The sequence below is a fragment of the Epinephelus lanceolatus genome, chromosome 23 (genome assembly GCF_041903045.1).
Source record: "Epinephelus lanceolatus isolate andai-2023 chromosome 23, ASM4190304v1, whole genome shotgun sequence".
NCBI lineage: Eukaryota > Metazoa > Chordata > Actinopteri > Perciformes > Serranidae > Epinephelus > Epinephelus lanceolatus.
In genome coordinates, this window is record NC_135756.1 from 15,421,087 (window position 1) to 15,438,199 (window position 17,113).

At 42.0% G+C, this 17,113-nt stretch overlaps 1 protein-coding gene across 4 annotated transcripts in view; it reads left to right on the forward strand.

The window, feature by feature from the left end:
• The window catches only part of atp2b1a (ATPase plasma membrane Ca2+ transporting 1a), a 56,839-nt gene extending 44,218 nt beyond the window's left edge, over window positions 1-12,621 (forward strand). Inside the window, exons 17-22 of one of the 4 annotated variants that reach the window (XM_078164989.1) lie at window positions 1,893-2,106; window positions 2,202-2,413; window positions 2,566-2,673; window positions 5,453-5,641; window positions 6,232-6,412; window positions 11,520-12,621. In XM_078164989.1, coding sequence (XP_078021115.1) covers window positions 1,893-2,106; window positions 2,202-2,413; window positions 2,566-2,673; window positions 5,453-5,641; window positions 6,232-6,412; window positions 11,520-11,563 — 948 coding nt within the window. In that variant the 3' untranslated portion in view covers window positions 11,564-12,621. The remainder of the gene's footprint in view (window positions 1-1,892; window positions 2,107-2,201; window positions 2,414-2,565; window positions 2,674-5,452; window positions 5,642-6,231; window positions 6,413-11,519) is intronic. The other 3 variants (XM_033615201.2, XM_033615202.2, XM_078164988.1) reach the window with 3 other exon arrangements.
• Window positions 12,622-17,113: the final 4,492 nt, after the last annotated feature.

Sequence of the window (17,113 nt, forward strand, 5' to 3'; positions counted from 1 at the left end):
AGAGCTGGTTTCACATTGATAAGAAGGCACGGGCCTGAAGGGGGTGAAACTGTGAAAGGTTTTATCTACTAGGTCACTAAAGGTTTGTTTTAAATCAACGAAGTTTTCTGTTCACCATATCTGTATAGAGATCAGGGTTATCATAGTTAATGAAAACGAAAACTAGCAGTGATTTTTTTTTTTTTTTTTTTTTTTACTAAAATAAAGATAAAGAAAAAACAGTTGCAAAAACTTGAAAACTAAATAAAATTTCAATGAACAAAGCGACATGAAACTGAAACGAAACAGAATTGCAGGGGGAAAATCTGCTTTTGTTTTCTCCCTCCACGTGCTCTGTGCTTTACCACTATGTCCTGTTCTGTTGGACATCTTGATGTCGTTACAAAAGGTGGCGGCAATGCAACATGTTGCGGATATTGGCGACAGTTAAACCCCACAGGAGGGAAAAAAAAGAGAATGTTTGATGTGCAAGTGAGATTTTCTGAAAATGGTTAAAGGTGCAGGTAGAAAGATACTAAAAAGTGTTGCCTTCCTGGGGCGCCTAGCAGCTCAGTGGTTAGAATGGGCGTGTCATATACAAAGGAAGTGTCTTTGCCGCAGCGACCACAGATTCGATTCCAACCTATGGCCCTTTGTTTCATGTCATCCCCCTTTCTCTCTCTCCCCTTTCACACTAATAATCTGTCATGTCATATAAAGGCAAAAGCGAGAAAAAGTCATCTTCAAAAAAATGTGTGCTTTCCTGATAGTACTTTAAAAAAAACTAAAGCTAAATGAAAACTAAACTAAAACAAATTAATTACCTAAAATAGAAATAAATATGTACTGTATGCACCCCAAAAACCTAAATGAAAGACAAAATAAAAAATGAAAAACAAATGAAAATATGAAAACTCTGTTGGGGATCCAGCAATGAAATCTGTGGAGAAACTTTGTGTCTGGTTTAATTAAAAAATATATATATAGAAACGTGCTCTGCACCTTTAAACTGTCTTAATTTTGTTATAAAGAGACCTATTGAATTTCCTCATGCATTAGAAATGATAAGCACCTGTGAAATTCCTTAATGATTTTTTAATTCATGTCTTTTGTAGCTGCCCTGTGCTGTCCTCTGCAGCCTAATGCAGTCATTACTGTGTCGTCTTACGTCTCTCTCCCAAAATAATGCATATCTGTCTTGAATATTCAACATATTTCTCTGACCTAGTTGTCTTGATTTCCATAAAATCTCATCCTGTAACCATAACTTGTCATTTTTTATACCATTTGCATGCATGTACAGAAACCAAATGGCTGACACCATGCTGCGGTCAAGGACATAATTCATGTTCCACATGCAAATTGAAATATCTCCAATAGATGCCTTGGATTTTCATGGTGTTTGAGATTTTAAAGTGTGTGTGACAGTAGCTCCTTTCACACATGCACTGCCACCCTGAACTTATTTGGACATTACCCGGAGGAGCTGTATGTGAGAACGCAAATGGATTGGATGTTCAGTGGACTTTATCCTGCCAGCTCCCTCTTACAAAACCCTGTGTGTGAATAGAGCAGGTCATTGTCCAGAGAAGTCACAGCGAGTGAGTGGATGTGTTGATGACATTTTTATCATGTAACTGGTGCTGAAGCAGAAAAATACAAAAATTAGAGGGTGAAGAACAAGGGTCATTTATGAAAAAGTCTGACAGGAGAGGCAACAACATTCAGCAACGTCTTTTGATGAGGGTTGAAGCCTAAATAGTCAGACAAATTTGGCAAGACACTTTGTTGTTTATTTAATTACGAAGCAGCTCCGTATATTGGTGGGTTATTTTTTATTCCTCACTCTCTTCCCCATCTTCTCAACCTAATTTGGTGCCTCTCTCTCTCTCTCTCTCTCTCTCTGCCTCCAGGACTCTCCACTGAAAGCAGTCCAGATGTTATGGGTCAACCTCATCATGGACACCTTCGCTTCACTCGCCCTCGCCACAGAGCCCCCGACAGAAGCCCTGCTGCTAAGGAAGCCATATGGCCGCAACAAGCCTCTCATCTCCCGCACCATGATGAAGAACATCCTGGGTCAGGGAGTGTTCCAGCTAATCATCATCTTCACTCTGCTCTTCGCCGGTAAGAAGCTTCACTGGGCGCAGTTCTATATGTGCGCATGTCCTGGATAAATCCATGCGTTTATTTTAAAACATTCTCCCCGACTGCTCCTGCAGGAGAGAAGTTGTTTGACATTGACAGCGGCAGGAATGCACCCCTCCACGCCCCGCCTTCTGAACACTACACCATTGTCTTCAATACCTTTGTACTGATGCAGCTTTTCAACGAGATTAATGCCCGAAAGATCCACGGTGAAAGGAATGTCTTTGAAGGCATCTTCAACAACCTTATCTTCTGTAGTATTGTCTTTGGTACCTTCATTATCCAGGTAAAGTAATCTGCAGACTTCAGTGGCTTACATGTTGTGTTTTTGTGAATGTGCTTAGGAAAAAAAAGATGATCAGTTGAAAGAGACTTGCAATCTGCATTAAATCTTGAAAGTTTGCTCTCTAATTAATTCCTCTCTTCCTGCTCCTCTAGATCGTCATCGTACAGTTCGGAGGGAAGCCGTTCAGCTGCGTGGCTCTGACCATCGACCAGTGGCTATGGTGCACTTTCTTAGGCTTCGGCTCCTTAATATGGGGACAGGTATGATGTGACTACACAGCTGGGCTTCACCGTCACTTAGCCAGACAGATATATGGTATGACACTGCCCCCTTGTGTTCGAGGTGGTGTAGTGGATGTTTAACGGTTTCAGAGAGCTGTAACACCACAGTACATGCCACTGCTGTGAAGAGATGGATAAACTCCCAAATTTAAGATAAATACTGAATCAGTTTGTTACTAAATGATATGGTGTAGTTGTACTTCATCGTACATAGCTTCAGTCAAGCTTAAATTTGTCACAATCAGAGACCTTTTACATTTATGAAATCTTTCTTTGCTTTATTGTTGTTAAAAATAATTGTCTGTGATATCAAAAATTTAGACTGCACACCACTGTTGCTGGCAATGACACAGTCATAATGAATGTTTGATGCAATTCTAGTTTGCTCCACTGCCCACACTCACTCTACAGAGCGGTGCACCTAATGTCATTATCCACTCTCCCCAATGTTTTTTGACAAGACACACATAAACAGGGCTGTGCTGAGTGCATAGATGTTTAACGAGCTGATTGTTTTGGAAGGACCAACATTTTTGGTTTCAAACCAGAGATTTTTGAAAAAGAGTCCTCCTGCCTTTGACATTAACTATGGTGCTAGCTTAAGAAGCAGAACTGCCCCCCAAGTTGCTGTATTTTCCATAGGCTATCAACACTGTGTGCAGTCATGCCCCAAACTGGCCTAAAATTCAGTGACAAAAACAGGAAATCTCACATGAAATAAGCTCAGTGTAAACTTAAAGGGACAGGTCACCCCAAAATTAAAAATGAATATTTTTCCTCTTACCTGTAGTGCTATTTATCAGTCTAGATTGTTTTGTTTTGGTGTGAGTTGCCAAGTGTTGGAGATATTCGCCGTAGAGATGTCTGCCTTCTCTTAAATATAATGGAACTAGATAGCACTCAGCTTGTGGTGCTCCAAGCGCCAGAAATATAAATTTGAAAAACTCAACAGCAATGTCTCTTTCCAGAAATCATGACCCGGTTACTCAAGATAATCCACACTTCTTGTAGTGAGCAGTTTCATGTGGGAACTATTTTCTTGCTGCCAAACTACACCCACCAATCGTATCACAGCACAGAAGGAAGTGTGCATCTACTCATGATTGAAAGGCTTCTGCACACGACAGTGAATATGTAAATATTAATGCCGTCTCCTTGGCGGGGCTGTGGCCGTGCTGCCTGCTCTCTCCGGTTTTACGCCAGGCTCGGCTCCTTTCAAAGACTCCTTGTATTGTGGAGTTTTGCACAGCGGCGACCGGATCTTTGCTCTCAAACCACAAAAAAATGTGATGGCACAACAGTCTCCTTCAGTACATTATTCTATGCTTTCTTTGGATTTTCACATTGGCTAGTCATCCTGTTTAATTTGTCTTCTGATTAAATCAGAACCGTTGAAACAAGTTGTAGGAAGCCTCTGCAAGTAATTGCTGGCAGACACTCTGTGCTGCAATAAAATGGCTAATCAGCAGTGCCGTGCACTGTAGAGCCGATGCGCTGCTGGTTCTGCCGGCCTGAATAGAATATGATGTCTGTAGCCTTACTGTTGTGTACAGCCTTATAGACTGAGCTGAGTAGTGATGGGCAGGTTGACCCGTAACCCGCGGGACCCGCAAATGGACCTGCGGGTCGGGCAGCAGTGATCGTCTGTTAAATTGGTCTGTAAATGATATTTTGACATTATTATTATAATTTATCTATAATCTATTACTGTCATGGCATCCGAAGGTACTGATGCGTTGAGCAGGTGACAGTCCGCGGTCGTTTTCAAAACACACTTGTCACGCAAAGAAACTTGTTGAAACTTTAAACAATAATTTATTGTACAAAACGGGGGAAACAAACGTTGACAAAAACGGTTCCATAATTCATATTAAATTCAAAAGATAACAAAAAAACAGCTACAAGTTAGAGGGAATAGTGATAAAGTGGTAAAACTTGGCATTGATCCGCAGCCTCAGACGGATGCGCTCAAGCGTGCCGTGTGCACAAGGTCCGTTGGTAGGCGATACTATATTTTCACATTTTTAACAATGCAATTTAAAAGTTTTGATTTTTATTGATAACCTACATTTACCAACAACAAAAAGACTACATTTAGCACCAAAAAAAAGTTAAAAAAAAATAAAAATAAAAAATCTTTTCATAACAAATACCTACCCATAGAAACGAATATTCGAATATCCAAATATTTGGGTACAGCCCTACTCCATTCTGGTGACTTTTAAAGAACGACAACAAAATAAGTGCACCGCATGAGCATTTTTATGTTCAGTGGATGTAATTTGGTTTAGGTTTTTTGGTGACAGTGGAGGTGACAGTGGAGGGATGGAGGCCAGGCTGTAGGCTTGATTTGCACCAGGGAAGCGGGAGGGAATCAGTGAATGTTTGCACACTTCTGCTTGAAAAATTACTTAAATGATGAGTTGATTATTTATTTAAGCTCTAACTTGTTCTATTATTATTGCAACATAATGAAACACCTTGTCACTGTTACTTAGAACATCATTATCAGTTTTCAGTGACTCAGTTCTGAAAGTGTGCTCGTCTGTTAGGCCTCTAACACGTGGGATGTGCTTGGGGACCAAATGACGTCAAACCGACTGGCAGCTAATTTTTCGGGGTCACTGACTGCTTAATGTCCATGATGTAACCCAGAAATGTGCAGCGGCCTGCCATAATGAAATGCCACTTTGCCTCGCTGAGGAGCTTGACATTATCATAAGTGGGCGCTGCTCATGTGAATCCTGATGTCTTCCAGGTTATCTCTACAATACCCACCAGCCGCTTAAAATTCTTGAAAACAGCGGGCCACGGTACCCAGAAAGAGGAGATCCCAGACGAGGAGCTGGAGGAGCTGGACGACATGGATGAGATCGACCACGCAGAACGGGAGCTTCGCCGAGGCCAGATCCTGTGGTTCCGAGGTCTCAATCGCATCCAGACTCAGGTAACAACCTTCAGACCGTCCCGCACACCACTGCACCCAGACACCAAGGGAATCAAAAGCCATAAACCCTTTAACTGTCTATTGCTCTTCCAGCTTAAAATCTATCTTTTGTTCTTTCTCTTGGCATTCTTAAAGAATGGCTTGTGCCCTAAAAACAAATCCTCTAATTTTCCTGTTCTGCTTGTGGGCTAAAGCGGGTTCCTGTGCCTATTTCTGACTGAGTCTGTCTGCCAAATCAACTAGTTTGAAGGTACTGATGAGAAGCAATTAGATTGGATGGGAAGCACAATAGAACAGCTGGATGTTTTAAGAGTATTGGCATGGCTATAGCTGGAGGTATGGAAGGATTCTGCAGAGAAAAGAGTGAAAGTGAGTTCAGAGCTCCCTCCGATCAGTGCCTTTAAACCCAACACCCCCCCCTTTTCCCTCTCTCTTTAACTATAATGCCTAAATCCAATTTCCAAGTGACATTTTTTCTATGGTTACTGGTGCCTTTTCTTTATTTTTCTCTCTTTTCTCTCTCCTCTGGCTGTGTTGTGTTTTATTTCCTCTGGGCTTTTTCTCCTGTCACGCTGTCTGATTCTTTGCAGATGGATGTAGTGAGTGCGTTCCAGAGTGGAACTTCCTTTCAGGGGGCTCTAAGGCGGCAGGCCTCCAACTCCAGCCAACAACAGCACGATGTAACCAATGTTTCTAGCCCTACACATGTAGCCTTTTCTACTACTACCACTACTGCCACTGCCGCCAACACCGCTTCTGCCACTGTGGGGTGTGAGTGCGTGTTCTCCTCTAGTGCATGAGACTTTTTTTTTTTTATCTCTTCTGTTCTTCTAACATCTTCCTCCTCCACTCTTCTTCTCACCTAACGTTGACACTTTACTCTCTCATGCCTCTCCTAATGTCCCACAAAAAAGACACCAAAAATACATCTTCCATATTGCTTTGATAACACTGCTGTATATCTATATATCTATATATATATATATGTATCCTGTAACCAGGTCGCTTCTAGTGTCAAGGTGTTTTCTCTGTGTCATCATGTTTTCTGTTCTGCTTCTGCTTTGGTCTCAGAGATGGAAAGGTTTACCTGTTATCTCGGGGGGGTTATGTGTACTATTTCACATAAAATTATATATTCTGGATTGACCATCACCAGGTTTGTCTGCAGCTGCCTCAGTCTGCTCTGTGCCCCTGTAGCACCCATGGGTCTGTGTCGCAGCTCTCTAGTCCCTAGCCGGGTAAATGTTTTGAGTATATGCCCATGATCACGGCCCAAAACAATAGTGACAAACCATGACACAGACCTCTGTGAGAAAATGTATCCGAGTGTCAGTGGATGTCTGTCAGTCACTGAAATAATGACCTTTTTCTCCTCCAGCTGGGGCTGTCTCTGGTGGGTGTGTTGTCCAAAAAAAAGAAGACAGTGTGTAGAGAGAGAGGTTAGAAAAAAGTGTGCCTCGAGAAAGGGTGGCACAAAGTGTGTGTAGCAAGAGAGGGAGGCACAAAGTGTGTGTAGCGAGAGAGGGTAGCAAAAAGAGGGTGTGTAGTGAGAGAGGGTCAATGAATGAATCAATCAATCAATCAAACTTTATTTATATAGCGCCTTTCATACATCAAAAATGCAACCCCAAAGCACTGGCACAAAGAGGGTGTGTAGTGAGAGAGGGTGGCACAAAGTGTGTAGCAAGAGTGCGTGTAGGGAGAGAGGTTGGCACAAAGTGTGTGTAGCGAGAGAGGGTGGCACAAAGAGTGCGTGTAGCGAGAGAGGGTGGCGCAAAGAGGGTGTGTAGCGAGAGGGTGTCAAAAAGAGGGTGTGTAGCAAGAGAGGGTGGCACAAAGAGTGCGTGTAGCAAGAGAGGGTGGCACAAAGAGTGCATGTAGCGAGAGAGGGTGTCAAAAAGAGGGTGTGTAGCGAGAGAGGGTGGCACAAAGTGTGTGTAGCAAGAGTGCGTGTAGGGAGAGAGGTTGGCACAAAGTGTGTGTAGTGAGAGAGGGTGGCAAAAAGACTGTGTAGCGAGAGAGGGCGGCACAAAGTGTGTGTAGCGAAAGAGGGTGGCACAAAGAGTGCGTGTAGCGAGAGAGGGTGGCGCAAAGAGGGTGTGTAGCGAGAGGGTGTCAAAAAGAGGGTGTGTAGCAAGAGAGGATGGCACAAAGAGTGCGTGTAGCAAGAGAGGGTGTCAAAAAGAGTGCGTGTAGCGAGAGAGGGTGTCAAAAAGAAGGTGTGTAGCAAGAGAGGGTGGCACAAAGAGTGCGTGTAGCAAGAGAGGGTGTCAAAAAGAGGGTGTGTAGCAAGAGAGGGTGGCACAAAGTGTGTGTAGCAAGAGTGCGTGTAGGGAGAGAGGGTGGCACAAAGTGTGTGTAGTGAGAGAGGGTGGCAAAAAGAGTGTGTAGCAAGAGGGTGTGTAGCGAGAGAGGGTGGCACAAAGTGTGTGTAGCGAGAGAGGGTGGCACAAAGAGGGTGTGTAGCAAGAGAGGGTGGCACAAAGAGGGTTTGTAGGGAGAGAGGGTGGCACAAAGAGGGTGTGTAGCAAGAGAGGGTGGCACAAAGAGGGTTTGTAGCAAGAGAGGGTGGCACAAAGTGTGTGTAGCGAGAGAGGGTAGCGCAAAGAGGGTGTGTAGTGAGAGGGTGCCAAAAAGGGTGTGTAGCAAGAGAGGGTGGCACAAAGAGGGTTTGTAGGGAGAGAGGGTGGCACAAAGAGGGTTTGTAGCAAGAGAAGGTGGCAAGAGAGAAGCTCCAGTAGCACCCTACAGCGGATTGGCAGCTGCAGTTGATATGACTTGTCTGTTAGTGTGTTTGCAAGGCTGTGGAGAGTTTACAAAGGTCCAACAGCCATCATGCCAGTCGTCGATTCGGCGTAGAAGATCACTACGTTGATAGTGGACACGGATCATTTGATGATGCTATTTCCTAAAGGCCTTCCAAGAAGTGTGTGACTCCTTTTTCTCTTTCAGATGCTCCCAGGTAGACCATCTGACCAGCAGTGGATTGTAAATGTCTAACAGATGTCACAAAAAGAAAGAGCTTAAAGGAATAAATGACTGTGTGCTCTTGAATGTAAACATGTGGGACTTCCCCAGACACATTTAACAACAGATCTGATGTTGTGTTTCTATTGCATGTTGAAAAATTATGCAGTTCTGTCTCAGGTGGGACTCCCTGAAATCTCTCGGAGCTGTCGGATGTTTCCCTACTAACCTCTGAACTTTTCCTTTCAGGTTGACAGAAGTGTATCTTGAAGTCTTTCTCTGTGTGAATACTTGTTTGTTGGCAGAATGTGTCCAACCTGGCAACATGTTTGCCCCCTCAAAGAATGAACACCACTGACTCCCCACATATTCTTCTTTAGATTCTGTGAAATGTGTCATGGGCTATACTCAAAGGTTTACTACCATTGAACACAAGGTAGCGCCGCGCTCTGCATGGTTCAAAGTCTCTGGTCTCGTTTGTGAGTTTTTTCTCTTTGTGCTGTTTTTGACATGTATACCAGCTTGTAGACATGCTTGGCTGCCGCAGCTTTTTTTTGTTTTGACTCCACAAACATAAGCTGTAACTGACCACCCCTTTCTTTCTCGCTGTCTGTTCTCTTTCTGTCTCTTTATCTCCACCTGTCTCTCCTCCTCTGTCTCTTGCTGTCTGTCTCTCGCTGTCTTGTCTTTCTCTCTCCTCACTTTTCCTAAGCATGACCAACAAAAGTAAACTCTTGTGTCCAGCCTCTGTCCCTTTTTTCTCTTATCGGATGTGTTCTTGTCTAAAGAACAACATTCCTCTCGTCTGTTAGTTTCCTTTTGCATTTTGATTAATCCGACACGGGCGTCTCTACCAAGTGTTTTGTGACATACTACTACTGTACTTACAAAAAAAAACAAAAAACAACCAACATAAGTTGCACTGGGTTTGACAGTGGTTTGTTCCCCAACTCTTTAATTTACTACATGACTTTTAGGAATAGTTTTTCTACAAGTACAGAGTCGATTATCAGGTTTGTCTCCACCAGATGCAACTCCAAGTTTTCTATCGTGGAAACTTTTTTAAAAAAAATTTTAACCAAGACTCTTTACAGGCTCACAGTGCAGCCTGTCGCTCTCTACCTGAACCTGAAGTCTTTTTATAAGCCTCAAGTTTAGCTTTTACTTGTAGACGTTAGCCTGAGGGTTTTCCCATCAGATAGGTTTTAAATTCTGTGACATGTCTACACTTCTTTACATGAGGTACTCTAAAAATATATATATATATATATATATATTTGCCGGACAGGGGGTGTCTTAAGGTGCTTTCACACCTGCCCTCAAGTTCGTTTGCCCCCTACGATCTCCTGGACCTCCTCCGCACGAACTCTGGTGCGGTTCGTTCGGTGAGAATGTGTTCCAAACTTGATCCGAACAACCATGAGCATGTTACAGTCCTGGAGGATTAGTAATGTGCACCTCCTCCTGTACTGCATTAATATGCACATTCAGCACATCCAATGCATCAAAACATTGTTTTCTAGTTGGAGCCGCGCCTCGTTTTCAAACTGTATGGTTTGACTAAAATGAACAATGACAGCAATATAGTCCACGATGAGCAGCACTAAAATCAACCTGCGTAGTTGTCCCTCCATTGTGACATTAGAAAGTGTCACATTTATCTTGCAAGTGTACTCTTCTTCAACGTTTTGTTTACTTCCTGGATTTTTCCCACATGGAAATTCTGACCAATCAAGAGCAGCTTTCTTGCACAAGGCATTTTATCTGGTCCACTTGTAAATGCTGCCGTGAGAACATGAACCAACTCTAGGCAACTATACAACTTGGTAACAAAATTAGTCCCTGATTCAGACCAAAGCAAGACAACTCTAGGTCTGAAAGCACCCTGAGGAAAACTTTATTTCTGTAGCACAAATAGAATAATACAAAAAGTAGCTCATTAAAAGAGGATTATACATATTATAGAGATTGAAATAAATGTAACTTAAGAATATTGGCTGTTCCTGTTTGCATTTTTAAGGCCCAGACACACCAGACATCATAGACCAAGTAATGACCGTTGTGTTGCCTCCTGTTTGCTGTGTCTCAGCCAAAAAGTTGCATATGAACACGCTACAAAGACTTCAGCCAACGAGTGCGTACGTTCTGTGCCTGCGTAAGAGGAAATAACTCCATAGCAGCAGGCAGCAGTAGTCTGTATTTGTCACTTAAAACAGGGAAACCGGAACACTGACAGGACTGATTCAAGATGCTACTCAGCGAGTTAGCACATTAACAACGCAACCAGATGTTGAAAGAACAAATAATATTTAACATAGTAACGTATTCAAATAGTAACAAACTATCTAATTTATCTTAGAAAACAAGTTTGTTTCAATCTCACATCCTCTTGACTTCACTCGTTTTCTTCACTCACTTCTCTTCTCGCTCCCTGAACTGAACTTTCAGTCAGAGTGATTTCTTCACTGACGTCACCGCTAGATCAGAAACTGATTCAAATGCTGGTTACGCTGAAAAATGGCTGACAAGGGCCGGCTAGTGCCAACAGTGCAGGACACACTGCAAGAACTAGGGCAACAGACACTGACGGATCGCCAACAGTTGGTTTGGTGTGTCAGGTCCCGTAAGCTAAATTAGGATGAAGTTTTTGGGTGGTCTGTAGAACGGGTAAGACAGTTAACAGGTAACACAAGTTGTGAGTTTACAACTTGACATAACTGCACACCTGCACGAGAGTTTTCCCCCTCACTGAATTTTTTTGCCCCTAAAACTCACCTGTTGTTGACCCAATAAAACCTGCGCCCTCGGTTTTTACCTGTGTTGTTATCCAGGTGTTCAAATTCAACCCGCACACGTATCACTGCCGAACATGACTAAATGTCTGCTCCCTGTCCCTTCTCCCTCCCTCCAGATCCGGGTGGTGAATGCATTCCGCAGCTCCATCTCCCTCTATGAGGGGCTGGAGAAGCCCGAGTCGCGATCATCGATCCACAACTTCATGACCCACCCCGAATTCCGGATAGAGGACTCTGAGCCCCATATTCCCCTCATAGACGACACCGACGCAGAGGACGACGCTCCCACCAAGCGCAACTCCGCCAGCCCCCGCAATGCCACGCCCTCACCCACACCGACTCCGCCCTCGCCCTCACCCTCACCCACCACCATCGCCCCCACAACGCCGGTGACTCCCTCCCCAAACCAGAACAATAACGCTGTGGAGAGCAGTAACCACCTCCTCCCAGAGGGCCCCAAATCAGGAACCCCCTCGGCCCCGGGGAGCCCCCTACACAGCCTGGAGACCTCCCTTTGATCTGACCCCGGCGCCACGCGTCACCACCACTTTTCTACCCCGCCACCAAGGAGCTCGACTCAGACATTAAGCGACGGACACTTTGAGAAGAGAGACGAAGGGCTAAGCAGGAGAGCGGAGTCTTGCGTGAGCTTGGCTTGGGCTGGACTAAAGAACAGCAAACATTCAGAGGAATGTACGGCTTGGTGTGGATGCTTTGGTCTTCTTTTATTTTTGGTTCTTATTAATCCCCCCCGCTGCAACACAAGGACTCTGTCTCCACCCCTCCCTCCTTGGTAACTTTGTTTTTCTCGGTAAACAAGGGGTGATTATAAACTCAGATTGAAAGTGACCTGTTTTTATTATCTATTATTATTATTATTATTATTATTATTATTATTATTATTATTATTATTTTAATTGAGAAGGGGAGGTGCTCCTCCTGGCTTGAAGATCGTCTGTAAGAATTACGAAAGAACCTTTAGCTTCTCTTTTATCTGAATGGTGTTGTATATTTATCTCTTTGGCCCTTTGCTCATTCAAAACTTACTTCTGCTCCATTGGCTGTTAATATTTTGAGTTATTTATGTTTTTGGAAAAAAGCAGGTCTGTTTACAAAGTTTGTAGATACTTTTTTTCTGTTTGTAGGCAAAAGAGCTTCCTGATGTATGATGCAGAGAACTGGGACAGAATAAAAAAACTGAATGAGAGGATTATTTCAGATACTGCTGTATTTTCAGGAAAAAAAGGGTGTTTCTATTGAAACTTAACTATTTTTGCCTGCAAGTTTTATTTGTTATATATTTGTAGATAAATGTAGAACCTTCTAGCCAAACCGATAAACACTAAGGCTTGTATAGAAAAAAGAGGTCCACCGGGGGGCGAAGCGTTTTCACAGGAGACGGGATTTTAAGGGCCTCTGTCCACTAACATCGCTATAAATATTTACTTCTTCCATTTCTTCGATAGTTTTCATGTGCACAAAACCTTCTGGAGTTCTGGATTCTCTTCTCATTCATTACGTTGTGTTAAAGGATTTCCACATGTTGAAAGGTTCACTCATTAAAGGGAGTTTTACCAGGGCCCTGTATTTAGCAAGCATCTCAGACCAGAGTCATGCTGAAACAAAGTCTTACCTCAGAGTCGGACGTGAGGTCCTTATGAAGCCTCCTGCAGCCGCTTTCACCAGGAAGTTCTTCTTTTTATATTTATGTGGTTACACGCTCTGGACCATAAAATATTCACATCCTAGTTCTAGTTGCGTTCAAAAGAAGCTAACTCAGATTATTTGATGCACTATTTTTGCACGTTAAGGCTAAAAATTTGTTTTGCCAAAGCTCAAAAACACTAAAATAACAAAGTTCACCTTTTTTTCTTTTCTTAACGACTACTTGAGTTTAAAGTGACGCTGTGTTGCCTATTTATTTAACAATAAGATGTTCATACAGACTAAACGTGAATGTGCCTTGGCTACAATAAGAATTTAGACGCCACAGATGAAACAGTTCCTCCTACAGCGCAGCGTAGGACCAAATAAGCCTCCGTCTGATCCTTCTGGGCCAGTTGTGACTGATTCTTCTCTCTCTGGATGCTTGATAAATACGGATCCTGCTCATATTTTATGTTTTGGTGCGTTTAATTTTTGTTTCCCTCAGCAAAATGCCCCCCCCACCCTCCCCGCCAATGTACAATATTGACATTTGTTTACTCAGGCATAGAAAAAGTATTTAATTTAAAAAAAGGCATCTATAAAGAACGAACCTTTTAACTTCAGACTTTGTGTATTTAGATAGTTGAACATCGTCTTGGTTGAATTAAAATAAAACAAAAAACGCAAGTGAATTATTTTCATATTTCATTCAGTCTTTTAAGATTATGCCTTAGGATAATAATTTTACTCCTCCGAGTTCTGGTTTGTTGGCATTTTAAAAACTACAAAAAAAACAGTCCGTTCAGTACGACTCCTCTCACCATGGGTTAAATGTTCATTTTGATTTGTTTGTAAAATATTTTTGACACCTGATGTACTGGAAACGCTAAAGAATTGGACATGTGCATTTTTTTTTTAAAGAATAAAGACTAGGCATACACTGGTATCTATCTGCACAGGGTACTTTATTTCATAGCGTTCCTCGGGGGAAAAAGAATTTTGATACAAATCGTAATAAGAGAAAAAGTGTACCTTTGTATTTTTATGACACTGATGATACCTTTCATCGTACTAAAGCGATTTTGGATGATTTGACACCAATCACGTTATACAGGGGGGAGGGTTTTGGCCACTAAAAAAAAAAAATGTGTGTTGTTCTGGAATCTTCATCTCAGGGTGCAAATGGTGTGAAAGAGAACAGGCCTCTTTTTAGTTTGTATTACCACACTTAATTACACGTTTGGGACGGTGCTTGTCAAACACACAGGATGAGTCGGGCAGCAGGCTGCAGATTCTTCCTGCAGCCTTCTGGCCGTGATGGCCCGCGTGCGGACATGGTGGGAAGGAAGTGGAGATGTTCAATCACGACTGAGGAAAATACTTTGTTTTACTTGTTTTACAGATGACAAAATAACAAGGCGAGAAATCGGAGAAAAAAGACGAGCGGAATCCATTCTTAGGAGTTTGTTCTGTAGCTTCTTCCTGTAACGGGAACGAATGTTTTTCCATCTGTTTTATGGATTATTATTTTTTTATCTTTTAACATTTGGAAATAAAGAGTACTTCATGTCTGTTTATCTTGAGCATTTTAAATGGATATCGTGATTGGATTTACATTTGAAACTTGTCGAGTAATGTGTATGGTTTTTAAAAATAAAAACTGTATTTAGCCTAACTGCAGGGCCGTGTTTCTCATTTACTGTGGACTCTCTGCAGTGAAATCTCAGCCTGTAGTGACGGGGGATTTCCTCACAAGGAAAGCTGCTTTTCTGCATAACTGCACAAATGCTAAATGTTTTATAACCTTTTGATTACTGCTGATGAACATAGTCGTCAAATCACTGTTAAATATTGTAAAATCATGTGTTCATGTGTATCTTGTTATATTCAACGTCCTTTAAGCTCAGATTCTTTTGTGACTGCAATATTTAAAAGGTCAGTCTGAATTTCCTCTCAAACTGTTTGAGGTTTTTAATAATTTACAAAAAAATGTGTTTTTGTGTCTGCGTGACAAATCGGAGCAACAGTATTTATAAAAAAGACTTCCACTCACTGTCTAACTTGCAAAAAAAAATGATTTTAATGCTGCAACGTTTCCGCGACCAGATGAAGGTCTTGTCCCCAAAACATTGCAGCATTAAAATCATTATTTTAACAAGTTAGACAGTGAGCAGGAGTCTCTTCTACGAGTTTTATTCTTCTCGTCCTTCTCCTATGCACCTATTTGAAAATGTGCAAAGTATTCCTTCATTTGGAGCAACAGTATTTGAGAATGGTCCAGTCTTGAGAGAAACTGGCTGCAATGTAAAAACTTGGGGCAAATTATGTCCACTAAAAGTGTTTGTTTTTGCCACTGACGGGCTCACATTGTTATCCAAAGTGTCTGACAACATTATGGAAAGGATCCCAACAGAGATAGAGGTGTTTATTAAAGAGTAACACCCTTTATGTTTAACTAGAAACAGCACTGAAATCAGCAGCACTGAAATCAGCATCACCAAACCCACCAGACTCCATTTAAAAAAACAGCAATTTTAGCATGTATAAAGCAAGCATACTTTCACATCTGACTGGGTGAATTAAAGGTTTATTTCAGCCAAACCAGAGTTGGTGATTGTTGGAACAGTGGAAAGACGAACCAAGGTGGCTTTTGTGAGTTTTATTTTGTTTCTGTTCGGACTTTGAATTAAGTGTGTTTTATGAGGATAAAATTGCTGTTTATTGAAATGGAGTCTGGTTGGTGTAGCAATAATGAGTTCCACATTGTTTCCAGTAAAACATAAAGGAAATTACTCTTTAACAGAAAGGTCTATCTCTGTTGGGATCATTTCCATAACGTTGTCAGACACTTCAAATAACAACCTGAGCCTGTCAGTGGCAAAAACAAGCACTTTTAGTGGGCGTAAATTGACAGCCCTCTCGCTCAACACTGGACCAATTTAAGAAATGGTTGTTCCCATTAGTCCCTTAGAAACAAACAAATGGGACAGTAGAGTCCATGTTGAAAAATACTGCAGTTACCCCCTGACTGTTGGCCTGTCAGACAGAGCTGAGGGGATAACTCGACACCATGCAGATTGGCAATGAGTGGAGCACAGTGCAACCTTTGTACAGAGAGTTTGGCATGTCTGTACTCTAACAAGGACACCTCTGACTGTCTGTGTGCAGAGGTGAAGCAGGTAAATCTCTCTGTTATTCCCTCCATAATGAATTCTTTGAAATGCATTTACTTGCTTTTGTTGTTGTTGTTTTGAACAATTATGGACCATAATAACATGAACTTCACTTCCTGAGCACAGATCATTTAAAAGCTACTTCAAGAGTGAAATTTACTTAAATTGTATTTTTTTTTTTTTTTAAAAATCCAGCCCAAACTGTATCAAACCATGTGAGCACACTACTCACAATAAATTAGGGATATTTTTGTTCTGGCTGAGATTTACATCTCCTGTTCACACAGTCCAGCTAAAACAGACGAAAATATCAGCTGGTGACATTGTTTGATCCTTAAGTGTCTGAAAACGAAGTATTTTTCTGATCATCTGCTAAATGATGAATTGATTTATAATCTCAGTTTGAGCTATTATATACAGCCCTGATTCCCAATCTGGGGGTCCTCATGGCCACTAGGGGGCACCAAAGCTAGGCAAAAACACTGAATAAGGCTGTTTCACGTTACTCAGTGGTTCTCTGACACTGTTTGGCATGTCGCACACATGCCACTACCCCAATGCCTGCTAATGTGTGCTTACTTGTTTTCTCTGATAACTTTATATGCTCTCAGCTTATTTGTGAACCAGGCATTAAGGGATTTCTTTTTCTTGTGAGACAAATTATCTGCAGAGGTCTCTTCCTCCCTAAAACAGACAGACAAGGTGTTTTTATGACTTTCTCGTCACAAAGCAGCTAACTACAGTGACAAACATGAAAGAAAATAGCAATGACCCTATCTAGAGCCAGTGTAACATGGCGTACTGCGTGGACGAGGACTCGCTCGCTGTGTAGATATAAATGTCTCATTCTAAGGTAACAAAAACACAACAATTCTTATTTTCAGGTAATT